The sequence below is a fragment of the Clupea harengus genome, chromosome 6 (genome assembly GCF_900700415.2).
Source record: "Clupea harengus chromosome 6, Ch_v2.0.2, whole genome shotgun sequence".
Taxonomy (NCBI): Eukaryota; Metazoa; Chordata; class Actinopteri; order Clupeiformes; family Clupeidae; genus Clupea; species Clupea harengus.
In genome coordinates, this window is record NC_045157.1 from 12,675,116 (window position 1) to 12,703,063 (window position 27,948).

Consider the following 27,948-nt stretch of genomic DNA (forward strand, 5'->3'; position numbering starts at 1 on the left):
CACCATTTCCATGAATGTCGGAGCCAAGGAGAATCGCACTTTTCCTTCAAAACGTATAGTCATGTGCATGTAGCCTATCATACATGGGTTCTTACGCATCGACTTTTACATTTACTTAGGTATTAAACCCACCTTACACACAGACTCAGGTTTGACACATTTAGGGGAGACATTGATAGCCTACCACTTCCCAGTGAAGAGGTTAACAGGATACAAGTATAGCCTTCGTATGGGCAAATTATTTGAGTCTATCAAATGTACTACAAATCTTCGGGTCAGAATTTCTCTGGGCACCACTATCAATCCCACTGGAACAACATGTCATTGACCGTACGATTTATTAGTGGTGGTTTAGGAATAAAAATGACTTTCTTCTTCTATGTTCAATGTCTTCAGCCTATACCATTACGGTGAACTTGAACAAGACCAAAAGTCAAGTTTCCCACACTACGACCGACCACAATTTCAAAATCTTGCAAATTAATCCTCATACGATTACGATTGAAATACCTGAACTGGATTGTGATACAACGCCATGCTCGCAATCATTTCCCCCCATGATGGCCATTAGCTAATTGAAGTAACCAAACGTTACATTCTGCGCACCACTTTTCCAGGAAAACGGTAAACTGCCTTAATTTACTAAAATGTTTGTCAAGCTATGCTTAAAAGGCAAAGTTAAAGCAAACTTCACATACATACCTGCGCATGACGACAAACAGGTCGATCGACTTTTAACATAAACCAGGACTTCCGAAAAGTTTAATCTTATGTGCTCAACACGGGGGAAAAGTTGGCCTCGTTTATAGCCTAACTACTAGCCTAACTACTACCCACACAAGTCCCACCCCGTCCCACGACATCAACATACAAACCAGTTCACTTTGTCAGAAGCAAAAAGTGTGGTAACGTGACTGCTTACCGTATAAGTGCTCCACGAATGCATGGAGTCCGATTGAAGAGCCAAGATATTCCCAAATCTCCTGGTAGCCTGCAATGGGCTCACGACTAGGGATCTTTTCTCCCACTGGCTGTCAGCAAATACTGCGTGATATCTCGACTTCGAACACGCTTTCCACCCAAATTATCTGAACAGTGTTGCTCTTGCCTTGATGGAGCAGCCTTGACTCGGGGTCTCTCGGAGAGACCGATCAGAATATGACTTAAACCACAGAGCCCTAGAAAACAATCACACATCGTTGACACGGCTTCATGTTTCATTTGCAGCCCGGCGGCTTGTCCTTTTCAGGTGGAAGAGATCCATACACAAGGCAAACACTCAAGGCAGTTGATAAGTAGCGAATGAGCTAACAGGCAGAGCAGTTAGCCGCGTGTCTCAATATCCTCTTCCCTCTCAGTCTGTGGCACGTTACTTTAGGACTATCCACATATCGCTATATCTTGTACAGTACAAAGGAGAAACTTTTCGATGGCTTCTGCTACCCCCGTCTATTACCCAAACACAATGTCAGGAAAGCGAAGTGCGGCAGAATTGCGTCAGCAGCATATTTGTTTGAGACATAAACCACCTCAACGGACATCAAATCGTTTCAAAAACAGTGAAATTAAATAAATAAACAACATACAAAATACACCTCCCCTCTACGAATTGCTCGGAGAGGTGGTCCACACTGCCCCTCAGGAAGTGCGTCATCAGTAAGGACCAGATGGGAAAAACCAGGAAAAACGAAACACTATTGAACACGCCCACTGAATTCCAGGATTAGGAATTAGCTTGCTTTCCCCATCTACAGGAAAAGTAGAGACAATACAGCTTGTATGTCTGAACCAGCGCCTAAAAAACGTGTTCTTTAGTTATTGGTCTGACCCATTATCCTAAAGGTCGCTGTCAGGTTGATGGCCAACAAAATATTACAATTCACAATATCAGATGCTACAAATAGCCAGGAATACTGCTTATGAGGAGAGTTGTGAGAATTATGCATTGATTTTATTATCGCAAATTCTAAATTGTTATAAGTTCTAAATTCGTCAAATGTTCGTGTGAACAGCTTTTGATAAAAAAAGACCTAACCTTAACCATAACAATGTCAATTTATGAAAGATGACCATCTGTTTGCACTGTACCCCATATGAAAGGAGCACATTGCAGTCCCAATTCTTTATGCATTAAAGCCATTGGAATGTTTAATGGTGTTTGTTGCTCTTTTTGTTTGTGAGCGTTTATCTTCCTGATTTTGTTGCCAGCGAAATGAAAGTCATTCCATGAATCCATTAAATCCATGCAGCGAATTTGAATGCACAATACATTTTACAACATCAACTGTAGTTACTTGTACATATGTATGTATATAATATGTATATACTATGTATATATATTTATATACATATTATTTGCCAATGTAATACATACATATTGGTTACATGAAGTTCAGGTAAATATTATTATTACTTTTGTGTTATTTTGAAAACATTCGGTACACGAGTTCTTGGAACACTTGGAACATACTTTGAACATATCAATTTTGTTCAAACCTGTTGTTTCCAGTTGCTAAGGAAACTGTGATCCAGCAAGACACGGTTGGATCGGACATCTTTGGTGAAAGAATCGGGTTGCCATTTTCTTTAAAAGTAAATCTAAGGCAATATAAACTCGCTAACTATTCAATGGTTGTATTTACCTCTGATTAGCTGATAAAATTGATCATTTTCACGCCAACTAAAATTCTGAAAAGAAGATTGATTAATCTATCCGTTGGCAAGGGATAGATGATAGATAGATGTTAGCATAGCTAGCCTAGCATGCCTAGCAACATGATGTGGCAAATCTAGCTATTAACTCAACTGAAAGTTACAATAGGTAATCTAAATCCTGTTAATGACTGGTTATTAAACATTATCCACACTAATACCGGCAATATAAATGTGGGGATAAAAATGAACCTCTGTTTACCCAATGCATTGTTTGCCTAGCATTGAGCTGAACTTAGTCTATGTTGTCTATGGCAAGTTATCGATAGCGACCATAAACTATTATCGTAGTATATTCAGGGTAGCTCATTTGCTATTGATACTAGCTTTTTTTTTTTTTTTTTTTGTTACTTGGTTTGTCTTGAATATTGGAGAATAAAGGTGGGCTATCTAGCAAAAGCCATGGAAATAAATGTCACCAAATTAACATTATATGTTTCACTGTGTTTGTAGAATTGCTGAAAATGGCAGGCGTCTTCTCCAGGATTATGTCCTCCAGGACAAACATTATGTCTGTGATAGGAGTAGGAACCGTTGCAACAGGCTTACTGTTGAACCAGTATCAAGTCAATGCAGGCTCTGAAGTCAGAAAACTCTATCCTCCCAGGTAAAATTATATTTTCCAGGTAGCTGGTGTAATGTGTAATGATACTCAGGTGGGTCACTGACTTCTGTATGTATGATTTCCATGGTCAGAAATTAGGTTTATGTCACCCCCATGTACACACTGACAATTTACCATAAATATATCTGAAGGCATTAGAAGTAAGTTGCCTCAATGCCTTTTGTTTACATAACATCAGCACATTTCTTTGTACTCATACACCAATATCTTTGGCAGTTCAGAGTACCCTGACTTGCGAAAACATCAGAATTGCATGGCCACTTACCTCACACCGGCCATGTATGCCAAACTATGTGACAAAAGAACCCCCCATGGCTACACTCTTGATCAGATCATCCAAACTGGAGTCGACAACCCTGGACATCCTTTTATCAAGACAGTGGGCTGTGTAGCAGGAGATGAGGAGTCATACGAGGTAAAGAGGAATCAAAGCACAACGTGTAGACACAGCTTCACCTGTCCTAAAGGCTAAACAATTATTGCAATACTGATTGATTTTTTTTATTATAAAAGGGATTATACAGTGATGGATCAAAAGGCTTGTATGTCTTCCATATTATTTTGGGTCTGTGTTCTAAGGCCTGAAAGGCAATTATGGTCCCCTAAAAATGGATCAATCGCCCTCAAATTAGAAATGAATGCTAGCACTGTGTCATTCAACTTGCTCTAAATCTGGGAGCATTACCATGTTCCACTACTAACAAATGAAAACTGAAATCTGCTCTTGTGTGTTGTTGCTAGGTATTTGCTGACCTGTTTGATCCTGTGATCAAGGAGAGGCATAATGGTTACGACCCACAGACAATGACACACACCACAGATCTGGATGCAAGCAAGGTACGGTGAATCTAGCGCTGCAGTGCAGTGCTTTGCAGTTGGGTATACTCAAGGAGATACGCTACGGCACATACAAATTAAATGAAATACTTCAGAAAATATTAACAGGAGAACCGACACCATTCTTGCCACATGATAGAAGAGTTAGTTACTGTTGTTACTTATGATGTGGGGGTTTACGTTGGAGACATTTAGCACCATGGCCAATGGTATGTTCAATGGAAATGTCTTCCAAGATGTTTTTCAGTCTTCTTCACATAGCCTCTGCTTGCTGATGTTAATCCCACCAGATCCGCTCGGGCATGTTCGACGAGCGCTATGTGTTGTCATCCCGTGTGAGGACAGGCCGCAGCATCCGGGGCCTGAGCTTGCCCCCCGCCTGCACCCGGGCCGAGCGACGCGAGGTGGAGAGGGTGGTGGCGGACGCCCTCAACGGCCTGAAAGGGGAGCTGCTCGGCCAGTACTTCAGCCTCACCAGCATGACTGATAAGGAGCAGCAGCAGCTCATTGACGTAATGTAAAAAAATAATATATTTAGAGAGAAAGAAAAAAAAAACCTGCTTCTGAAGATGCATGGAAATGATCACAAGTCTTAAATGCATTGGCAACATTTCATGCAGTGTTATGTTTCGGGGCACAGACAATATCCAAGGCAAAATCTTTCTTTTCCAAAGCCTCGCTTCAACAACTTTAACATATTTATAGAATATTGTCAACATCCTCAACCAAAACAGATTCAGTTCCCTGCTGTGACTGCAAAAAACAGGTACTGATTCTGTGTCTGCTTACAGGATCACTTCCTGTTTGATAAGCCAATCTCACCTCTGCTGACGTGCGCTGGGATGGCTCGTGATTGGCCAGACGCAAGAGGCATCTGGTGAGTACATGGCCAATAAGTTCAAGTCAAGTCTTTTATTGTCAGATGCAAAGAACAACAGAGTCAGACTGGGCACTGAACTTCTTAAGACATTAAGAATAGAATAGAATGTTGATGTAGCTTCACTTCTAGCCAGAAAGGGTCAGCTTTGTTAATAGCTGAAAACTGCTGCAATCTTCTCCTAGGCACAATCATCAGAAGACCTTCCTTGTGTGGGTCAATGAGGAGGATCACACCCGTGTCATCTCCATGGAGAAAGGAGGCAACATAAAGAGAGTGTTTGAGCGCTTCTGCCGAGGCCTGATAGAGGTTAAAGAACACAATACACCGTAGACAGCAGACAATCATCTCTTTTCCGCTCTTGTTTGGTTCATTGTTGCCTTGTTCATTTGTACTTCTCTGTTGTGGCTGGCAGGTGGAGAAGCTAATCAAGGAGAAAGGCTGGGAGTTCATGTGGAACAAGAGGCTGGGCTACATCCTCACCTGCCCATCCAACCTGGGCACTGGACTCAGGGCTGGCGTGCACGTCAAACTGCCAAACATGGCTAAGGTTTGCACTAATCTACTAGTATCTAGTATCTAGGAATCTGCTACAGAGGAGGCCATGAGATCTAATGCTTAATGTTTTTTTTTTTTTTACAGGACGCACGACTCGACCAGATCCTGGATAACTTGAGACTGCAGAAGAGAGGCATGGGTGGCGTGGACAGCGCTACCACGGGAACCACCTTGGACATCTCTAACCTGGACCGGTTGGGCAAATCCGAGGTGAGATAGGATAGACTAAGAACGTGCTTGTTCACTTTCAGTTGTAATTTCAGTTACAGTCACTCCTCCCTTCAACCTTCTAATGCCTGAAACGTTTCCTCCATGATGCCTTCGTGAGTGCTGATACACTTGTGTGTTTTATGTGCTGCATGCAGGTTCAGCTGGTGCAGAGTGTGATTGATGGAGTGCAGTTCTTGATTGAGTGTGAGAAGAGGCTGGAGAAAGGACAGAAAATTGTAATCCCCCCCCCCAGCAAATAGAACACAAGCAGTACTCGTGCTACCCTAAGCAGCCTTTGTCAAAAGCATCCTAAGTGTACATAAACAAACCCATGCTAATCCTCTCAATTGAAATTCATGTTGTTGCACCCCTAAATATTAGCAACAAAGCAAAAACATCTCCCACTTATTTCACCAGAGCAAAATGACAAGGTTGTTGAAAAGAGCATGTCAATGTTTAATTACAAATGTAAGAATTCAATAAACAGCAGTGAATAAATAGTTGTGATCTTTTTTTACAGTAGATGCCATAAAGTACAATACAGGGACAGTAAGCACACAGTAAAGCTGCCAGTAGGCCATCCCGAAGCTCCTCCATTACGACCTGCGGAGAAAAACATGGTTATAATTTCATTACGGAACAATTATCTCAGCACATGGCTTGGCTTGGCATAACTTTATTACTGTAATCAAGTGTGCTGCTGAGGTAAAAGTTACCTGTTGTTGTCTGTCTCGTAATGAGATGTAATGCAAAACGTTTTATGTGCGAAGCTGGGCTAATATTGTTGATGTTTATTTATTACACTGGACTGTGATAAATTACAAATGAGGCCCGCCGTGCTCTTTCTTCCAGTGAAGTATGACCCAGACCCAGCCTGCTCCAGATGCTAATTTAGCATGAAAAATAGGCCAGTGTCAAGACTGTTAGCGTGGAAGACTAGATGTGTTATTTTTGTCCTCCCACACCTTTTAACTTCCTTCGCTTCAGTTTCTCACCCCCGACCTACAGCTGAATCTCATTTTGATTGCACACACACGCACACACACGCTCCCCTCGGGCGAGTTCTGACCTCGGTGCTCCAGGTTGACGTCTCCCTCGTACAGCGCCAGGTTCAGGGCCTGCTTCTGCTGGCTGTCCAGCTCGTTCCACTGCTCCTCTGTGACAGCAGAGGCCTGCTTCGGGCCAAACCAAGCCAGCTGGGCCGCACTCAGCACCACCTACGCCCCCCCCCCCCACCACACACACACACACACACACACACAGCACAGAGGTTATGCTTCTGTAGTGTTACACACTTGGCACTTTTACAGTGATGCACTTGGCAAGGGACGGAAAGTTCCTGTGTTATTTTGTTGTTTAGACCCACATTTCCCCCCATACATCCCCTTACATGTCATGCTGAACAACATCCAGCCACCTTCTGGCATATTAACTATTGATGAATGATAAAACACATCACAAAGGTACGGTTATAACCGATTAATACGCCACTGGGTAGCTAAGACAGTCACATTTGTTTTCTTTATAGTTCAATGTCCTATCCCTGCTGACTGAATCTGTAGTACCCCACTGAGGTTAATTAAGATTGAATTGAGCAATTTCACAGCAACAGTTTTACCAGAATACCTAAAAATGATTTAACATGCCTCACCCTACAAAAGAGTTTTCTCTGACCTGAATTCAAATCTAGCACTGTTGCTCTACATACAGCCAGTCTGTTGCTCTAAGGGTAGGAAGTGAGAGTACATACAGCCAGTTTGTGGGGTGGGATGAGGGCAATGGCAGCGGGTGTGAGGCCCTGGATCTGTTCCTTCACCAGAGCAGACATCAACATGTCCTCCAGTCCCACTGCAGGGAAGGCGATAAAGGGAGGGAGAGAGAGGAATACACAGAGGGGGGATTGGGCAAACATTTAAATAAATAAGTGAAGAGGGGGAGAGTAATGGAGTTTCCAAAGACAACATTTTTTGGGGAGAGAGGCTTCTTTATGACCCCTCAAACCATTTCATCTTGCATCAAAGTCCATCCAGCTGGTCATTAGGGCTGAGGTAAATCTGCTCTCTGGCTCTCTTGTTAATGTGTTTGGAAATGATGCTGTCTTTGTTATGCTCACGTAAAAGCTGCCTGGATGGAAAATGAGGCAGCTGGAAGCATGAGGTGACTGATAGAAATGGCGGCTCCAGCTAAAATCAAGCCTCTTGCCATCCTGAGAGTTGCACTTCATCAGCCATTTTGATTTGTGACACACTTCAGGCTGGATAACATGCTCTCACACATCATCTCGAGTTACAAAGAGAAAACAAAGTGGCTGCTTGGTTACGATCACTTGCTTTTGTTGCACCCCAAGGAAAGTAAAAGCACTCAAGGTTTCATGGGGGAGTCTGAAAATAATGAAATATATGGGGACCATTTAAGGGTTCATGCAACACCGCTATTCTTTTCCTTTTAACTGTGCAGAACAGGGGCCTTTCTTCTGAGTATAAAAAAAAGAAATCATACTATTTTCTTCCTATGCTTCCAAAGACAAATTGCTACCATTACACCCTCCACCTGTGCAAGGCCTCCAGAACATGTATTTTAAGAGACATCAGAGGCCAACAGGAAAGCAGTGAAATAATGTCAGCAATGTGTGTGATATTAGTGCAGCTATACTATATGGGGTGTATCAGATGAATGATGTATGTGAATAAGCACGTGGCTTAGTCGGGACCAATTGATTGTATGCTATATTATGAAGAATTATGCAAGCAAAAGACTTGAACATTTAGTGCATAATGCAAACTCACATAACCAGTGGTGTGCCTGACATGTAGGTGTAGCGTACATGCTGCTATGCATGCATGTTTATGTGTGGTCGGAACAACACATATATCAACATGAGCGAAAAGAAGCCGCTCACGTTAAATTTGCCATACCTGCCAAGGTGCCGATTTCTGTGAAGACGTCAGAGGTCCATCCGCTGACAGACCCAAAGGCGTGAGGGCTGGCCAGCCGTGATACGAGGGCCTCCAGCTGCGGCTCAGAGCATGGCAGAGCCAACTCCCTCAGGAACAGCACCGCCAGGCTGCCCATCAGTAGCCAATCACATGAACCAGCAGAGCAGAGCAGAGCACAAAAGGAAACATCAGGAGGGAGGTGAAGTAAAGGCATTTCAACCATGTGATGAACGTTCTTCTCATAATCAATTGCAGTACAATTAGCATGTAGCAGATCCGTTTATTTACTGTTACTTTTTTGCTGAGTTCCCTTCAGTGGCGTAACATAGTTACGACGGGCCCAGGTGCAGGCTATTATGACGGGCCCTAGTCAGTGGCGTAAGGCATTGGTGTCTAATGTTAACTGAATCAAGGGTTGGCAAATACTCAAAGGAAGGAAGCAAAACGTGTGATTGTTTCACAAAATTACTGATATGAACTAATTGTCCAGAATTTTTTTTTTTTTAAATGTTTCATATGCCCAAGCTGAATCCAACAATATTGAGATGTTCATACTCTTCAGCTATGTCTGACTCCATTGTTTTGATACCTTGCTGTAAGTAGGTGGCATTATTCTGTCACTTTGCTCACCTAAGATTGTATGGGTCCACACGGCCAATATCAGGAAGGCTAAATCCGCAGATAAGATGACCAAGCGATGCCAGCTCTGCCACTCCAAGCTGCTCTGGCCTCTGTCCACGGCGCCGCAAGATCCCAAGCAAAGCAGCCCTCATCTGAGACACACAGGGCAATACAGAACATGTAGTGTACCATGCTAGCATGTGCTGCTAACATAGCATTGTCACATGGATTTACCTTTATGGATTTTCCTGCACTACAGACCAATAAGCACTGGTCTACTATACAATACAGTTTCATGTAAAAATGAAGAGCCTCAAAAATATGATAGAACTCAAGGTGCTGGTTAAACAGAAATGATGGGCCCTATATATTTTTGTGGGTGCATTTATTGACTTGGCTTGTTATGTTCGATCATGTTAGAAGTATTCATATAAATGTTATGCAACCTCATTATAAGTGCTCAACCTAATAAATACATTTGGCTTGTTTTCCTTGCTTGCTCGTTTCAGATGACTGTACTCCTATCATCTAACATACCCCCAGAAGTGTCTCCTAGACCGGCGCCCCCTTACTTTCTTTGTGCTCCATCCCTCCAGGCTGCCGAGGTTGGCCACCACTCCCAGGTCAGAGAGGTCCAGGGCCTGCAGCTCTCTCTCGCCCAGTTCTGTGACGATTGACCCCAGCTGCAGCACCTGCTCAGGCCGCATTGCTCGCACTGGTCTGTAGGCCTGCACACACACACACACACACACACACACACACACACACACTCATATGATTTAAAGAACATGGATATCATTCTTATCAAGTCATTATGTTTTTGTCCTGGTAGATAATTTTCCTCCAAATGATCTCTGTATGATAAAATAACGAAATATTTGATTTGGAATAGTATTGCCATCAACTGTTGCCATCGTTATGCAGCACCATTTCCTTTAAACTGAGCTCAAAAACCGCGTAATATCCTTGAGAAATATGGTTCAAAATTAGCCTATTAGTCAACACTGACAAATGAATGTGAGGCCAGCCACAGGACGAGGTTTCTTGGCAAGCTCAACATACTTTGCCTCGCAAGCTCTTCAGAGAAATAACTGGATTACAGAAGATTATAGACAAACTCAACAGTTTCTGTTGCTGTTTATTTACACGAGTCCTATTTCAGGCGTCAGAAGCACCTCGTTGAAATGATTGAACGATCCCAAACATGCGGAAAGAAGACATGATGTCCACCAGTCCACACAACAGGAAGTGGGTGTCTGAGGAGGACCGACTGACCTGCCTGAGTTTGGACCACAGCGTCCAGCGCTGGTCTGAGCTGAGCGCCGGGTCTCGACCCACAAACTCCACGCACTGCTGCAGCTCTCTGTCCGCCATGCGCTGGTACTGGGAGGTCTGCCAGGCTGAGGGGAAGGTGCCCTTGATGTCAGCGCAGGTTGGCACGGGCTCTAGGCAACAATGCAGAAGTGGATGAGGTCCCCATGGTCATGGATACTAACGAGTAATATTATATACAATATGTGTACAATATGTATATATGCATATACAGATGAGGTCACCAACACTGCCCACCCAAGTGCACAACAACACATCAACTGTAGAAAGTCATCTAAAATCTATCTCAATATTTAAAAATGATGTGTTGCTATTAACCTTGTGAGCTAAAGGGTTGAATATTGTCAGCCTACGCTCTGGTAAGGCAGTTTGTGATGGCTGCGTTCTTACTGCATCAGAATATATTTGTCAGCAGGCTGGCAGGTTACAAAGCAAGTGTAAAGTGCATTAATCATTCTTGAGGAAGCTGCCAAACTCTTGTCTTTCAGCAGGTGAATGTCTGAAGTTCTTACTTCATTTCATTTCATGAATTCATTTCATTCTGTGATAAAACAGGAAGTGGCCTGTCCTACCTCTCTGCCTCTTGCGTCTGCCTTTGATGATCTTGTGGATGAAGGTCTGGATCTTGTCTCTGAGGGACGGGGGCGGTCCACAGGCCCGGCCCACCTCACTCTCCTCCCAATGCCTCTGGCTCTGCAAGGTCTGCTCGACCACCTCAACACCCAGCTGGTTCTGTAATACACACACACACACACACACACACACACACACACACACACAATACATACAAATATAATAATACCCCCCCACACACACACACAAGACATACAAACATAGTACACTTAAACACACACACACACACACACACACACACACACATAGTACAAACATAATACACGCACAAAAACACATACACACACACACACACACACACACATAATACATACATTCATAATGCACACACATATAATACACGTACACTCACTCAGATACACATACAGTACATGGCTGTTCAACACTGAAACCTGTTTCATTCTTATACTTATATGGAGAGTTCTTGAATTTATACAGACTAACAATTATGGTTGCATAAGACAGATGGCAAATGGTAACAGTATGAATAATATGTGGATGTTTTTAAATTCAGTGTTTGCTCTCCATTTCAGTTTCCCTCCCTCTTTTACTCTTTTATTCGCTCTCTCTCAGAAAAGGAGTGTCTCTACCATGAAATATTTTGACAAACAAAATTTCCCCAAGCCAGGAAGTGCATCAACCCCGACCACACCTCCTGCTTAAAATTGTGGTTAAGGAGCTGATTCTCTGCAACAGACTTTCCAGGAAGTTCTGTTGCGCGTGACTCGCGTCCTGCGGTAGCCGCAGCGGTTCTCACCAGAGGAAGATTGCGTATCTGCTTCAGAGACAGAGCGAAAACCAGTCTGCCAACATGCTCCACGTCTTCCACGTTCCAGGAACCCGGCTCCCTGCAACAGTCACACCGCCCAAAATTCAGGCAAAGCTACTGCACACACTTAACCATCACTTTAGACTAACACACACACACACACACACACACACACACACACACACACACACACACACACACACACACACACACACACACACACACACACACACACACACACACACACACATACATATACACAAACACACACACACACACACACACAGTCACCCCGGACCAAACTCAGGCAGATCTACCGCACACACTCAAACACAGGAATCACTTTAGACTAACACAGAAAAGTACAGAACTGCCAAGTAAAGCACTTCTTATGCCATCATGGCTGCACAGCTGTGCAATGGCATCATGAAAACATATTGCCGACTGCACTCAGTTGTAAATATTTCATGTGTCTAGAGCCTCCAGGAGGAGTATAATGGTGTGGTGGTTGTGAGTCATCATATGCCGTTCTTAACTCATCCCCTCCCTCCCTGCCTCCGTCCCTGCCTGCCTCACCCTAGCAGGGCCTTGTCGGTGAGGAGTGAGGCCATGTCTCGGAGGCTGTCCCGAGGCACACAGTAGCCCTTCAGCTCCTCCAGACGCAGCCTCAGGGCCTCCCTGTCCACCAGGCGCAGCGTGTCTCGGTCTAGGAAGGGCAGCAGCGGCCCCAGCAGGTCCAGAGAAGAGCCAGACAGGCCCTGCTGGGAGATGCCCTAGCGCAGGATGAAGAGGAGGAAGAGGAGGAGGTAGAACAGGAGGAGAGAAAGAGGATGTTTATCATCTAAATAAAAAAGAAGATCCATTTATTTGGGGGTTAGGGGGGGTAATTTGGGGGCACAAACAAAACAACACAAGAATAACAAAGAGACTTTCCCGCGGAGCATCATGCTGTGAACACATAATGTCTATTGATTTAACACCCTTCACGACAGCTCTATTTTCTCTGCAGGTCATTTCACCTCCATCAAAACCACCTGTGAATTGAAATTCTTTCAATCACCTGCGTGGTGGGTCTCCTTAATGGGGTCTAGTTGCAATATTATTATTCTGAGCGGGGTGCTTCGTGTGTGAGTGGTATGAGTCGTATTATATTAGTGGTTAGTGGTGATATTAGTAGTAGATATTGGTGTTATATTGGTGTTTCTTTTCTTACAAGCACGTCAACCGCTTTCTCGGCGAGGGCCATCTGCCTGTGCCGAGCCAGCTGGAGGAAGTGGGTGAAGTTGTGGCGTATGTGCTCCAGGATGGCAAAGAGGCTGGTGTTGGAGAGGCTGTCGAGCATCCTCATCCTGAAAACGATTAGATTGCACTTTACATGCATGTGCACACGTGTATGTGTATGTATGCATACAGACTGCACGGTTAGCGGTGCTGGTGCTCTTTGGCAAGATATCAGGCTACAGATCTACCCTCTGCAGCCACTGCCTGTCCACACACAGGGACTATATGAACACTAGAGTGGGAGAAGAGAATGCACTCATACGGCAGTGTTCCAGAGAAGGAAGAGTCCAGCTCATTGAGATCCAGCTCTGGTCTTCTTCGCAACCCCTCCACCATACACTTTCTCTGCAATAAATTGACAGGGTGGGATGAGGGGGAGGGAAGGAGAAAGGGAGAGAGGGAGGAGGGGAGGGAGGGAGGGAGAGAGGGAGGGAGGGAGGGAGGGAGGGAAATCCACCATCAGCCAATATTCCTCCACTCATGCAGAGTGCAAACAAATCAGAAAGCAGTGAGAGATGACAGCCTTTGTCAACTGCACTGCTGTTATGCAGCCATTAATACAGAATAGGGAAATACCATCCCAGACAGAGGCAATGAAACGACACAGAGAGAGAGATGGGAAAGGGAGGGGGGCGAAGGGAGGGGAGGAAGGGGGGGGAGGAAGGGGGGGTCTTCTCTATTACCAAAGCTGGCCTCAGTTGTCCTGGCAACTTGCTGACAAACTGCAACAACTCAGAGAAGCCGGTGTCATTGGTCCAGAGCATCAGCCAATCACAGCTCATTCCTCCAGCAATACGGCCCAGAGTTCTTAACCAAAAGAGAAGTAGAACAAGAATGCACCACAAAGAACAACACTGCAGAATCCCTAGTAGTTTCCAGTTACATATTTCTATATCTATCTGTTCATTCATCCATTAATTACTGAATTACTTGAATGACACAAAGCAGACACTCCTTGACTTTGCAAGTGACACACATAACAACATCAGTCAGGTCTGTTTATTTCAATGAGCCATACGCATGGCGCCAGTACAAAAGGTTCGACATACGCTCTTAGGGGCACCTACCGTACACTTTCCAATGTAATGTTCTCAACTTGATGGAGCCTTCTAAAGAGCAGCTGAGTCTGTTAGAGAGGGTGGGGGGTGGGTGGGGGGGGACAATAAAAACTTTGTGTGAGTGAGCGAGAGAGCAGATGTGGGGAAGGGGCTCGAACACACCTCAGGGGCCCAGGCAAGCATCCGCGGGTGGAGACATTACTTATTTACGCCCCCTTCGGGAGCCATTTTTGCGCGAACAATGAGACCAATTTGCTTGATGGCGGCGGCGGCGGAGCGAGGCGGTATTAATTTCCTGAAAAGCTCACCTGAAGGGAAGCCAACGGACGGCAGATAAATGCGAAAGCCGTCGCCTCTGCCAGCTTGGCCCTCACTCATGAATGACACACTCCCCCCTTCACTCTCTACTCTCACGGCTGGGTTAGGGCCAGCAGGGACATGGTGTGTGTGTGTGTGTGTGTGTGTGTGTGCGTGTGTGTGTGTGTGTGTGTGTGTGTGTGTATGGTGTGCGTGTGTGTATGGTGTGCGTGTGTGTGTGTATGGTGTGTGTGTGTATCAGGGTGTTAATGTGGATGGAGGATAAACAATCTTGTTTTCTTTTTTTAAAGTGGGAAGAATCTCTTCAGTTGTCCCTGCAGTAAGGCCCTTTGTTTGTGTGCGTTCACAGCCGAGTGAGTGCGTTACAGAGCTCAGTTAATTGCTATGCAAATGGCTTCTGCATAACCTGGAACTCACATGGCACAAGGATCCTTTTGACAGGGACAAATGCTTTTGCAAGGGAGCTCCTGTAATGGCGTGCATATTAGGGAGAATGTGTGTAAATGTGTTTGAGGCTGCATCCGTATTTTGTAGGTATGTGTGCATGTGGGCATTGGTTAAAAGCAAAGTTTCGGATTTGCCAGAGGGCCAACAATCAATGTTATCAGATGTGGATAATGTGTGTGTGTGTGTGTGTGTGTGTGTGTGTGTGTGTGTGTGTGTGTGTGTGTGTGTGTGTGTGTGTGTGTGTGTGTGTGTGTGTGTGTGTGTGTGTGTATTACAGAGAAAGTGTTTATTCTCTGTTGCAGGTGTTCACGTGTCTGTTCACGTGTCCCATACCTGTTGTGGGGACCAAGGCAAGTCCCTGTAAAGGTTCAGGTGAGTCAGGATAGCTTCTCCGTCCAGCCCCATCATGAGTCTCTTCAAGGGGACGTAGGGCAGAAGACAGCGCAGGTGCAGAGACATGTTTGCAGATCGTCTGTCCAGCCCCTTTTCAAAAAATATTATTGACATACGTTATACAGAGACACCTGTTCCACGCTGTCGGCTGTCGTAACAGATGCAAATGTTCAGTATAAGGAACAAGAGCTCAAACTGCATTGAGATCTTCCCTTTCTCTAATTTAATCCAAACTGAAACTCCTGCTCCCACAAAATATTTTTTTTTTGTTTGGCAGAGGAAAGACTGTGGATAATTGGACATCTGAACATCACCCCTTCTAGTAGCAGCCTACCTCCCAGAGGGCTGTTTGAAGCAGGGCTCTGTGTGCAGGGCGCAGGGTGACCAGTAGGGGGCGCCAGCATTGGCATTCCCCCTCCCCCAGCAGCTCCCCCTCTGGCCCCAACACGTCCCTCAGGACGCCTGCAGACAGACCTGAGAGCAGGGGTCTGAGCCGGCACAGCACACTCCCGCTGAGCTACAGCACACAGAGAGGGGGGAGAGAGAGAGATAAAATGAAAGATAGAGTGACAGACAGAGAGAGAGGGAGAGAGGGTGGGGGAGAGAGAGAGATAAAATGAAAGATAGAGTGACAGAGAGAGAGAGAAAAGAGACAGAGATAGAAGGGAAAGACAGAGGGAGAGAGGGTGGGGGAGAGAGAGAGATCAAATGAAAGATAGAGTGACAGACAGAGAGAGAGAGAGAGAAAAGAGACAGAGATAGAAGGGAAAGACGGACAGAGAGAGGGAGATAAAATAAAAGATAGAGTGACAGAGAGAGAGAGAGAAAAGAAACAGAGATAGAAGGGAAAGATGGACAGAGAGGGGAAAGAAGTCGGAGGGAAACAGACATAGAGAGAAGAAACAGAAGTACCCAGTAGATAGGGAAAAGGATGGATAACAGACAGAAACAGATACAAAATGTCTAGAACTCTATCCATAACATAACTTAACATTTATACCAATATTGTGGCTTTTTCCAGACCTGCTATTAACAGAGTTATGTTAGTGGTCAGTTTGATGAAGTGCTGTTTCAGGTTAAGGGTCCAACTTACATTCGTGTCTTCAGAAATCCGCTCCAGTATTTGGAACGCCTGAAGGATGAAACCCAAACAGCAGGTTGCACCAAATACATGACAGATATTTTCCAGGAGAAACTAAGCTGCCACAGCTGTTATTTGTAAAAAGTTTAAAATAAAGACACACAAAAAAATATATCTTTCACCGAGTGTTTACTAACTGAAAGGCCAAAGCCTGTGAGCTTACTGGGAGGAGACATACCGGTGCAGATTTAAAGTCCTGCTTTACAAACAAACAGGCTTTATTGGAAACCTGCATGTTTTAAATCATCTGCACTCAGGCACTCTAAGTGCAAGGCACTTAAAAAGTGGACAAATACATTTACTCAAAGCTCCGGTTTTGTAGGCCAGTTAATTTCCGCCTCATAACTCTGAGCCAAAAGTTTGTATTTTTGCCTCCTCACACTTCAACATGTATCCCTGCCCTGAACTGCAGTCACTGTATGTACAGTGTGTGTGTATGTATGTGTTGGTATGTGTATGTAAATGTGAGTGTGTGTATGCCTACCTGTGCGGGTGAGTATGTGGGTATCTGGGGCTGAGTTAGAAGCTGCAGCAGCTCAGCTGAAGAGAGGGGCATGAGGAACTCAGCCCCCAGCTGGGGCAACAGGCCCTGCAGAGATGCCAACACAGCTGGCGCCAGAGCACTGGCATTCAGCGACCCTAGCGCCAAGTCCAGCCAATGGGACAGCTGCATGGGGCCAGACTGGTTGTTAGAAGTCGTTACCAAAAGGTTACATAGTGTGAAGAAAGAAGATGTCAATTGGAAGAGGATGTTGTAATTTGAAGACCTTTCATTTGACAGATTACATCTCTTTCGTTTCGTGTGTGTGTGTGTTGTGTGTTTGTGTGTCTCTGTATGTGTGTGTGTGTGTGTGTGTGTGTGTGTGTGTGTGCAAGTGTGTGTGAGTCTGCATGCAAATGTGCTCTCATCTCCCCATGTCTCATGTATCAACTAAGCGACTCCGAGTTTCACACACAGAATCACGATGTAATCGCATTTCAGGAGGGTTATGACATACAAGAGCAACACAAAGGACTTGTGAAATCAAGCTCTTACTCTCCCGTCGGACGCTAGCAGTCCATCATTCACACAGGAGGCCAGCTGCTGCCACAGCACAGGGGGAGGGGACGAGAGGAACGGCTTCAGGTCCTCAGGACTCAGGTAACACACCAATACCCCCAACCTGCCCAGGAAACTCTAGAAGTCTTACTGGCAACGCTAGGCTTGACAGGGATCTCATGACAAAACGATATGGTCATATGCTTACATGCTTGCACAGTGTCAAAGATATACATAACCAACAATATCAAGTTAATGATTTGCTCGCTCTTAACATGCTCAGCTTTTTTTTGTAAAGATACATTCAATGACAACCTCAAAGGCTTGAGACAAGCTAAACGAGACATTTCAACCAAACAAGCGCGTGTGTGGACATGCACAGCGGCTGCACTTCACCTGAGGAGGGTCTCGTTGGTGAGGTTCCTCTTCTTGGGGTAGACGGTCCTGAGAACATGGTGCCCTCTAGTGGCGTCCAGGCTGGCGTTCCCCAGCAGCTCCATCAGAGGGCCGAGCTGAGAGGGAGGCATATACATGTCAGTCACCCCACTGGCAGGTACGGGAAGCACCTCTGACTTTTCCCTCAACTTAATAATATATATTTACATATTTAGTACATTTACTGGGCTAAAATTAATTCCTATTCACACTCGTACAACATATAGGAGATCCAGGGTTGCCGGAGGACAGAGCTCAGCCAGAGATGGAATTTATTCCCCAAGAGGAAGCAAAAGGCCAGCGGGACCATTTGTCACGCCGCTGAACGTAAATGTCATGCTGCGCTATAATGTTCACACATTCACTGGCTGACAGTGTGGCGAGGAGATTTATCACATATAAACAAGATTAATACCCCTATTTTCCCCCGCTATCAGTCTCAATATGAGATTATCCCAATCTGTTAAAGCTATCTGAAAATGTCAATCATGCACCAACAAAGCATTACAATGCCTGTCCAGGGAATTTACAGCAGCTGTGCAAAATTTCGAGCAGTGTTAATGTGCCTGCTTCTGATGATCAGACCCATCCCACACATCAGATACAGATTTATTAAGAACTATAGCACATTTAGCATCCTCCAACCAAGAGTGCTGCTCCAATTAAAAACTTTGAGCACTATGAGCGTTCGATGAACCAATGGCATGGCTTGTATGAGCCCTGTTGCCTCTACTCGGCCTGACCTGCTGTGCGGTGAGCTGCTGGAAGTAGCTGATGGGAAGGTGGGGGAGCAAAGGCAGGATGGAGGTGAGGAAGTAGTGGGGCCAGGAGGCCACGTCCCCGGCCACGGGAGCCTGGAGCAGGCGCTTGACAAACGCCTGCTTCTGAGGGGACTTCATCACCGAGCTGTGCTCCCGGATCGCCAGCAGCCTGGAGCAACCAGCAGGGGGCAGCAAAGCACACAACACAGTTATTTTCTCCTTGAATTGCACATGAAATTTGCAACATGGCTAATTACCCTTTTATGGTGTCAGGTTATGCAGTGTGCCCCAGTGTTCTCAGCTATTCACTCGGTTGTTGTCAGCGTCGTTATGACACTGACGGTCATGTTATGTCACGGCGCTTGGCAGCTGCATCCCATGCAGGTTTAATGATACCAATGATGTGTGCAGTGTTGCAGGCTGTGCTATCTGAGGGACAAATGAGTCAGTGGGATGTCATATGCTAGCATGATAATAGTAACAATGGGAAACTATATCACACCATCCAAATAACTATGACTTTATTACTGGCAATATGGAAAGCCTCTGTTTATGACACCATCAGTATTACTTTGATTTTGTTTAGCCTCTCACATCAAAGGTTTGCTGTGGGATCAGAAAGCATTTTCCCTACGGCAGCTTTCTGTTGACACTCAGTGGCTCAGAACATAGCTGGGTCATTTCCTCAAACTAACATTAAAAGCCACTGCGGAGAGCTAAGTTGTTAGTTTTGAAGAGGAACTTCATGTGAGAAGATGAGTAATACTGATAGGACATGTGGTCTTGAACTGTGTTCCTTCCACCCAGCATGTATCTAACACATTACTGATTTCCTTATGTGTATGAAAGATACTTAGCTCGTAGCAGTTAGCTCCAGAGCACTTCTTACCCACTTATCCTGGGCTGCTGGTCATTAAGTCCCAGTGTTTTACTCAACTGATGCTTTCATTTGACAAGAAAAGCTACACATATAATTGAATCAACACATACACAACAGTATAAAGCATAGAAACAATAAAAACAACAATTATCTGTATACATAAACGCAATAGGCTATACAGGCTCAATCCAAAGGTTATTTAAAGTATAATAAACTGAACTGAGCAGCTCAAGATTTACTAATATCACAACCAAACTCATGAGCTATTTAATATACAAATTCTGAACACAAAGTAATTTATACACGACTCGCGCTTGTATTCCCAATTCATTTCTACGACATGGTCAAGACATTCAGCAATCAATAGACAAGACAGATCCATTATAAGCGGCCATAGGATTGGAGGTCACTCACACACTGTCATTGACCATCAGAGAGGCAGGGAAGCTCATGATGTCAGAGACGGACATGAAGGGAATGAACTGGGAGAGGTCAACAAAAAGGTCAGGGGTCACTCGTGGAAACTTCTGGATGAAAGCGGCCGTCATGCTCTCCATAGCCTGCTGGTCTGTTGGGGATGCCTGAGGAAGACAGCTGAGGTTCAGCAACAGGTTTATGAACAGGAATACACCATAACGACTGATGCTCTTTGCATGCTTTCTGATGCTCTCAAGAACTGTTTGTCAGGAACATCAAGTTCTCCAGGATCCCTACTGTAGTAGAATCCCTACTATTTTAGGACCATGCTTACCAGCTACTTCTGGACTCGCTCCCTAGCTAACTAGATTTTAGCCAGACAGAGTAATTACATTGAGCTCCATTGAGCTCCACTTGATGAATATGGTCTTCCATCGAGTTACAGGGGGTTCTTCCACTGATTAATGATAGAATCCTTACAGTTCTGTAGAGCAGTGAACAAGCTCTGCTTTGATCCAACAGTCCATTTATCCTTAAGGAGATATTCATACAACACATAATCTATGCACATGATCATATAGATCAGTGGGTTCCCCTAACGGTGTGCATTCATCATCCTGTAGAGGTACCCTCCTGCAGTTACAGGCTTACTAGCACACAGGAAAAGAAGAGGTCTCTGAAAGAGTTAGTCAGATGCTGTGGCTGGACACTGATCTGCTGGTCTTATTCTACCTTGATCTCCACATCCAGCTGGTCCCAGCTCTGATGCACATGAGACAGGAACCTCTTCACGGCATCCTTCTCAGCAGACATCACCAGCATATGGATGCTCTCTCTTGGCATCTTCAGATACTCCTAAAGACATGTGAAGTTTGTGTTGAGATCTGTGTTGTTAGGATCTGTTTCGCTCAGTCGCTACATTGCAACAACTTTTATTTTTTTTTCGAGAGAGTTGAGAAAGATCAGAAAAGCAGTGTAGTATACGTTTGTAGTATACAGTAGTATATTGGGTTTGGTTGTACCTGAATAAGGACTCTGAGTGCAGAGGAGTTGCCTTGTCTCTGGATCAGATCCCACAGTACAGGCTATTCAGGCAGACAGACAGACATTGATGGAGAGAGACAGAGAGAGAGAAGGAGGGAGAGAGAGACAGACAAACAGACAGACAGAGGCAGGGGTTAAAACTACTTAAACTATTTTGATGCCATTTCACAGGATGGTGTTACAAATATGTATTGCTATCAATTTTACATTTCAAGAAATACAAGTTGGTCCCGTGCTCCAGGACTGTCAAAACGTTAAATGAGATACACTGCATGTCAACACATGCCAATTGATTTCTGTTGATTCATACAGAAAACACTCTTCACTCTTGAAGTCTTATCCTTCTGTTGAAGTAAACAACAGCTACTATCAAAAAGGGATTAGGCCTCAGGTCCTGTAATCGCTCTCATCTTTGTGACAGCTCTCACTATTCAATATCCCACATACACACACACACACACACACACACACACACACACACACACACACACACACACACACACACACACACACACACACACTCACACATGCACACACACATAACACAAAACTGAATTGAATTGGGTAAACAAATTATACTCTGACAAAAGACAAAAAAAAACTAAAAACTGTATTTCTTTTTAACTGGAGACCCCAAACACCCCCAAAGGAATCTGGCAGCCTTCTTACACTGTAGCAGCTAAGCAGGTCCTCCTTGACAGCCGAGTTCTGCTCCTTCCTCAGGAAGACTCCCACGGTGTGGAGCACGCTCAGGGAGGCGTCGGGCCTCAGTGTGGCCCAGAACGAGCTGTTGTCCAGCAGGCTGGAGAGCAGGATGGCCTGGCCCAGACCCTGCCTGACCTCCCGCTCGCCCTCCTCCAGGCTGGCCGAGAGGCCCACCACGAAGTCCAGCACGCGCAGCACATAGCCCACGTTGGCCAGCCAGCTCACGCGCTCGTCCACCGCCCCGTCGCAGCGGCTCAGGCTCTGCAGCGCCTCCAGGACCAGCGGCGCCGGGTCGGCGCACAGCTGCGACGTGTCGAACGCGTACGGTGCCGGGAGCAGGTCGAAGAACTGCTGGAGCGCGCAGGGGCCGCCCAGCTTGGCTCCTTGCTCTTCGCTGCCCTCCTCCTCCTCCTCCTCATCTCCCTCCGCCCGTCCCAGGCAGAGGCCCAGCAGGAGAGAGGGGCGGGTGTGGAGAAGCTCGGTGTAGAGGGTGGCATTGGTGCACATGTAATCCTGCAGGCCTGGAGTGTGGACGCAGAGCTCCAGCAACGAGGCGTTGGCAAACTCCGGGGTGTCCCAGCTCCTGTAGTCACAGAGGCGAGCCAGGAGCGTTTGAGTGGTGTTCAGGACGCGCGAGCAGTATTCCGATTTCCACGACCTATCGTCATGGGAAGGTGACGACGACCCATTCCCACACAGGGAGAGAATGAGAGCGGACTCGTTGGGAAAGAAGCACCTCCTGAAATCGTGGGCATTCATGAAAGAGCTGCCCAACATTGCCAGGCAGTCTTGACTGGCATCCGGGGCAGGGCCTCCTGTAGTGTCCTCAGTCAGCTGCACACAGAGCTCCGTGATGATGGACTGGTTCAAGTACTGGTAGTCCTTAGTAAGCGCAGCCTGAGGGGAATATAAGAGTTAATCTGTTGCACATCAATAGAAAGTCTACACAGATTTGACAGAATGTACAAATATTTTAGAATTTATTTTCTTTTTAACAACATATTTCTGAGTATGTCTAATGGATTAAAGTAAATAATATATTGTCATTTGTTTTACTCTATGAACAAACATCTAGAGAAGCGATCTCATGATTTCTCCACATTTCTTTGATTCAGCGCGACTTAAGCAGAGGAGAGTATAGATGTCACAAGTGTGTGTGTGCTCAAGCTATTGATGTCAAGTGTGTGTGCTCAAGCTATAGATGTCAAGTGTGTGTGTGCTCAAGCTATAGATGTCAAGTGTGTGTGCTCAAGCTATTGATGTCAAGTGTGTGTGTGTTCAAGTTATAGATGTCACAAGTGTGTGTGTGCTCAAGCTATTGATGTCAAGTGTGTGTGCTCAAGCTATAGATGTCAAGTGTGTGTGCTCAAGCTATAGATGTCAAGTGTGTGTGTGTTCAAGTTATAGATGTCAAGTGTGTGTGTGTTCAAGTTATAGATGTCACAAGTGTGTGTATGCTCGCTGGGATACAAAACCATATTCAGTCTGCCGAAAATATATATATTTTTTCCAGTAGGAATACTTGACAGACACAGAACAACAGACATCCTCCTCTTTGTGTAATGTGGAGCCACTCTGAACTTATCTCACCCCCCCCCGGACGAAACGAGACACCAAAACAGAACCCCGAGCGACTTGGTCTGATTACCTGTTGTGCTCTGTGGACCCAGAACGAGGAGTTGGCACAAACGGTGTTGTTGAACTCGTGCGCAAAGAACTCGCTGCAGACCTGCACCCACAGGAAGTCCACCTCAGCCACCGAGAGGTACCAGGCTGCATCCGAGCAGGTGGCGTGGAAGTCCGGGCCCCCGAGCTCCCCGGGGGAATCCAGGGACCCCGTGAAGAGGTTGCAGTAGAGGAAGACGGTGAAGTTGGACACGCCCGTCAGGCCTGGGATGGAGTCGTTGCAGGCGGCCTCTAGGATCTCCTCCGAAGTCGAGGGGTCAGGGGTCGCCTCTGGGGTCGTCTCGGGTTCCTCGGGCTGGGGGAGGAGTCTTGACCTGCGGGAGGGGGGTGGGGTAGAGGAGGAGGAGCGGGGTGAGGAGGCAGCGCTGTCCTCCCCGACTGGAGCACAGGACATGAAGGGGGGCCGGCTGGGAAGGCCCTGAGACGTGAAGCCCAGAGCCTGGGCATTCCAGGTCAGGTTGTGTCTGATACCCCTGGTTAACCGGAAGAAGAGAGAGAGAGAGAGAAAGAGAGAATGAGGAGGAGCACTCTCACAATCTGTGCTGTGGTGTTTATTTCACTGTTGTCCACGCTTGATTTATCTGGCCTAGTGCAACGCAGCCAGTGGAAAAGTGCAAACTGATCTGATACTCGAAACAGAAACAGACTCCATCCAAAGCCTCGCATAGAGTACGTCAAGGGCACACATGCACAGGCACAGGAGGGTACAGCAGACATGCAGTATGGGAGCGGGCTGATTTGGAAAAATGATTTCTGTGCCAACACTTACCACAGAATGAGCTGCCTTAGGTCACCTTTTAAGAGAGAGAAAAAAAAGACGAGGAGTCAAACAAGCTGTCTGGTTTTAACGTGAAAAACATGTTTTAACGTGTCTGGTTTTAACTTGTCACAAATCGCACACAATGGCAGAACTCTATTGACAAAAGGTGGAAAACTGTGGCTCTTGCATCAGTCAATCAGGCTTGTGGTGACAGCAGAGCAGGGGCCATAATACCAGCAGGGTTGGGTTACTGCCATCCACAAAAGCGCAGGCAGATTAAACTCACCATAGGATTTGGAGTAACAGCGATACGCTTACTGACAAACATGGCCTTTGTGATTTTAAAGCTGTGTCAGACAGAGTTCTCTGCTAAATCTTTCAGCCCAAATTAATGGATTTGATTGATTAGAGTGGGTCTCTAGAAATATATTATCAATAACATTAGATGTTATAGATGGAAATACAGTGCATATGGGAATTGTTTTTTTTTGGAAACTGGACATGGAACTGTTTTCTGATGATTATTTTAATTTTGTTATTCCTATGCTTGCAGCCGTTTGTTTGTTGCAGGACAATAACATATATTCATATTTCATTGTTAAAACATATTGATGAGATTTGAAGGGAGAAGAGCTGAAACAGCCCACAATGCATATAGATCTTTCAAAGAGATTATGGAAGGAAACACTGTTTCTGCCTACAACACAAAACCAAGCTTCAAGTTTACTAAACAGATACAAAACCTTTACAACATGCAAAAACACAAATCGGATTTTTAAGGAGTGGTAAGCATGAAATTCTTTTCATTCTTCTTCTAGTACAAATTTTTTTGCAAACTAAAACACTTCAAACACATCAAAACCAACTTCTATCTGAGGTAAAACGGCACACTTGCCCACTATGCATCTCCCGTGGCGGTTCGGCTGGGGTACGCCAACCACACTGCTGACATCATCCAGCAGCGCCATGGTAACACGTGACACCTTCCTGCGCAGACTTCCGTACACAGAGCTGCCCACCCGGTGCAGCAGCCCCCTCCTCAGCCCGTCCAGGCCCTGCAGAAGCGCCGGGTTCCTCTGGGCCAGCTGAGCCGCCGCCCTCTCCCCAGCCGCCGACCGGGACAGAGCCTGCAGCAGGAGCGCCTGCACGGAGTCCAGCTCCTCCAGGTCCGACAGGCTCTGGTTCTGCAGCGCCTCCGGGGGGAGGCTGAAGGGCCTCAGGCGACCGCTACTCCCGCTGACGGCCCCCGCTCCGCCGCCGGCTCCTTCTCTGGGATCGCCCGATGGGTGGAGGCTGAGTAACGGCTTCCATTTGCGCGTCTCCAGGAAGCCCATGAGCTGCTCCAGCCAGCCGGTGCTGAAGCCGCAGTCCTGGCGGCCCCGCAGGAGGCAGATGAAGCCCTGGAGCCCCGCACTGGCCTGCCCATATGTCCCGCTCACCACGGCCTGCAGCGCCACGTCCAACAGCGCACTGATCGTCTTCCAGTTCTGAGACACAAACGCTAGGATTGGCCGCTGGGGTTGCCACTCAGACAGGTGCTGGATGCTCTGGACCAATCCCAGCAGGCCATCCCAGTGTGGGCTGCCCCTAAGGGACAGGAAGAGGTCCTGTAGTCTGAAGCTAGGCCTGGGAGGCACCCTACTATCCCATGGCCCGTACGGGCCGCCCTCTTCCGCCTGCAGCAAGGAGTAGAGGATCTTCTCCCAGAACTGTTCCTCTTTGAAGGCCGGCTGTCTCTCCTCCAGTTCGGCCCCCATCTCCTGGAGGTACGTGGAGATGTTGTACAGAAACCCTGAGAGCCGGTGGCGGTCTATGGGCTTGCTAAGGGAGGGGAGGCCAATGCTTTTCGAGGATAGCAGGCCCAGAGATTTGAGTCCCCCAACGATGTTACGCATCACAGCCTGGACCTGCTGGTCCGGAGGCCTGTCTGCGGGGCGGGGCTGGCCATTACTTGGATACCAGTCTCCACCTTGCCGCCATATTGACAGCAGCTCTTTCAAAATGGCTTCCCTTTGCCCCACTTTTTTACTTCCACCTATCAAAAGAGGCAACAGTCTGAGGTTATTCTAAACCAAAACAAAATGATGAAAAAGATGCACACAAGCTTGACCTCACAAAAGTTAGACAGCTTAGACATGCCACACAAAACACAGAAATCCAGGCTACGTCAAGACTTTACCTGGAAGTGCACCGGGTATTTGGCCAAGTAAAAGCACCAGAGACAGCACCAGCAAACGAGGCTTTCCCATCCTGAGCCAGCCGGACTTCACCACCTGTGAGTCGGTGAGGACGATGTCATGCTCTCCCTCCCCCCCCCCCCCCCACACGGCCAAGGCACCGCCGCTGGCAGGGTCCCACTCTAAGAGCGAGCCGGAGACACACCGCGGGAGTAAAATGTCGCTCTGGAGAATAGGCATGAAATGTTAATGGCTGGACTCAGCGCAGCTACATTACTACTGAGCCTATGGAGTGAGACGTGGATTAAAATGGCCATCATTCAATATAATGCTGTTTAATGATTCAAAGAATATAGGCTTGTGGTTGTTCTTGTGTGTAATTATTGAAGATATAGTATTAAGAGGTGTGTTATTGGCCAACACAACACATGCTTTTTCTGTCTAAAACTGTTTAATTACACTTACTGAACTGTTAATTTTATTACTTAGTAGACACATCGTTTGCAAGGTCTTACATTACAGAATGTAATTTACATGAGATTCCTTTGGCATATTTATTAGAATGCAAAATGAAGTACTTACACACAACTCTGGTCCATTCTCTCCTAAATTTCTCTAATTGGTCTAAAAACAAAGTGGAGACACTCATCTTGAAAACAAACTCACAAAACTGTGTCACGACACCGTCATTCAACGGCACACAAAAAAAAAAAACGAGCATACTTGATCCATCGCCCGCTATCTCCCTTGCTCCAGCTTGCTCCCTGTTGCTCCCTCGTTCCGTCTCGTCTCTGTGTGAGGGCATTTGACAGTGCTCTGATCAGCGCCTCCTCTCTGCCTTGCAGATTCACTCCAGTGCACAAAGGCCCCGGGCCTCAAGTTTCAGCGCCTGCAGGGCTGCGTGTGCCAGCTGACTGAGAAAGTCAGAGGAGAGTGAAACTTAAGCAAGGGAATGGTCAAGGAGCATGTCCACCCTAGACCTGCCACAGCCCTATCCAGTGGTTCACCACAGTGCTACTGAAGGTGGATTGCTATGATAGGTGTAGGTGTGTGTGTGTGTGTGTGTGTGTGTGTGTGTGTGTGTATGTATGTTTATACATGCATGTGTGAGTGTATATGTGCGTGTGTGTGTGTGTGTGCGTGTGTGTGTTTGTGCATGTGTTGCCTAGAGAGACTGAGCATGCACATTTCTCTTTGCTTCTCATAATGTCGTTGTGTACAAACATATCTTCAGACTTCAAACTATCAAAGAACACCTGGATACATTTAAGTATGTCTACATAAACATGTATGTGT

At 46.1% G+C, this 27,948-nt stretch overlaps 3 protein-coding genes across 5 annotated transcripts in view; 1 reads left to right on the forward strand and 2 right to left on the reverse strand.

The window, feature by feature from the left end:
- The window catches only part of furina (furin (paired basic amino acid cleaving enzyme) a), a 115,187-nt gene extending 113,555 nt beyond the window's left edge, over positions 1 to 1,632 (reverse strand). The window contains exon 1 of the mRNA XM_012836554.3: positions 923 to 1,632. The gene's annotated coding sequence lies outside the window, so the exon portion shown is untranslated. The remainder of the gene's footprint in view (positions 1 to 922) is intronic.
- Positions 1,633 to 2,507: 875 nt separating this feature from the next.
- LOC105908087 (creatine kinase U-type, mitochondrial-like) lies at positions 2,508 to 6,317 on the forward strand. Of its 3 annotated transcripts, none has more exons than XM_042708023.1 (10): positions 2,508 to 2,592; positions 3,166 to 3,319; positions 3,554 to 3,752; positions 4,079 to 4,174; positions 4,465 to 4,686; positions 4,966 to 5,051; positions 5,237 to 5,360; positions 5,467 to 5,601; positions 5,694 to 5,819; positions 5,975 to 6,317. In XM_042708023.1, the coding sequence occupies exons 2-10, from the start codon at positions 3,177 to 3,179 to the stop codon at positions 6,077 to 6,079; spliced, it is 1,236 nt and encodes a 411-aa protein (XP_042563957.1). In that variant the 5' UTR covers positions 2,508 to 2,592; positions 3,166 to 3,176; the 3' UTR covers positions 6,080 to 6,317. The 3 variants fall into 3 exon arrangements, with proteins under 3 accessions (XP_042563957.1, XP_042563958.1, XP_012692007.1); XM_042708024.1 differs by lacking the exon at positions 2,508 to 2,592 and adding an exon at positions 2,662 to 2,821; XM_012836553.3 differs by lacking the exon at positions 2,508 to 2,592 and having other exon boundaries at positions 2,832 to 3,319.
- LOC105908086 (stereocilin) lies at positions 6,313 to 27,701 on the reverse strand. The gene is made up of 28 exons (XM_042707976.1): positions 25,371 to 27,701; positions 24,485 to 24,509; positions 23,678 to 24,188; positions 21,994 to 22,926; positions 21,303 to 21,365; positions 21,013 to 21,135; positions 20,278 to 20,444; positions 18,966 to 19,152; positions 18,184 to 18,299; positions 17,785 to 17,911; positions 17,233 to 17,415; positions 16,701 to 16,739; positions 15,942 to 16,124; positions 15,548 to 15,697; positions 14,459 to 14,517; positions 14,075 to 14,198; positions 13,654 to 13,736; positions 13,324 to 13,459; positions 12,687 to 12,883; positions 12,099 to 12,189; positions 11,281 to 11,440; positions 10,652 to 10,821; positions 9,949 to 10,104; positions 9,386 to 9,528; positions 8,735 to 8,883; positions 7,570 to 7,667; positions 6,889 to 7,036; positions 6,313 to 6,422 (listed from the first exon to the last, which is right to left on the reverse strand). The coding sequence occupies exons 1-28, from the start codon at positions 26,368 to 26,370 to the stop codon at positions 6,334 to 6,336; spliced, it is 5,610 nt and encodes a 1,869-aa protein (XP_042563910.1). The 5' UTR covers positions 26,371 to 27,701; the 3' UTR covers positions 6,313 to 6,333.
- Between the last annotated feature and the right edge of the window lie 247 nt (positions 27,702 to 27,948).

Bases quoted from the DNA above. Each gene is read 5' to 3' on its own strand.
- LOC105908087 (XM_042708023.1), top strand. From the start codon at position 3,177: ATGGCAGGCGTCTTCTCCAGGATTATGTCCTCCAGGACAAACATTATG. The intron at 5,602-5,693 runs GTTTGCACTAAT...TTTTTTTTACAG, and splicing joins AACTGCCAAACATGGCTAAG to GACGCACGACTCGACCAGAT. The intron at 5,820-5,974 runs GTGAGATAGGAT...TGCTGCATGCAG, and splicing joins ACCGGTTGGGCAAATCCGAG to GTTCAGCTGGTGCAGAGTGT.
- LOC105908086 (XM_042707976.1), bottom strand. From the start codon at position 26,370: ATGCGTAACATCGTTGGGGGACTCAAATCTCTGGGCCTGCTATCCTCG. The intron at 20,445-21,012 runs GTAGAATAAGAC...TGTCTTCCTCAG, and splicing joins AGCTGGATGTGGAGATCAAG to GCATCCCCAACAGACCAGCA. The intron at 16,740-17,232 runs GTAGGCATACAC...TTCATCCTTCAG, and splicing joins CCACATACTCACCCGCACAG to GCGTTCCAAATACTGGAGCG.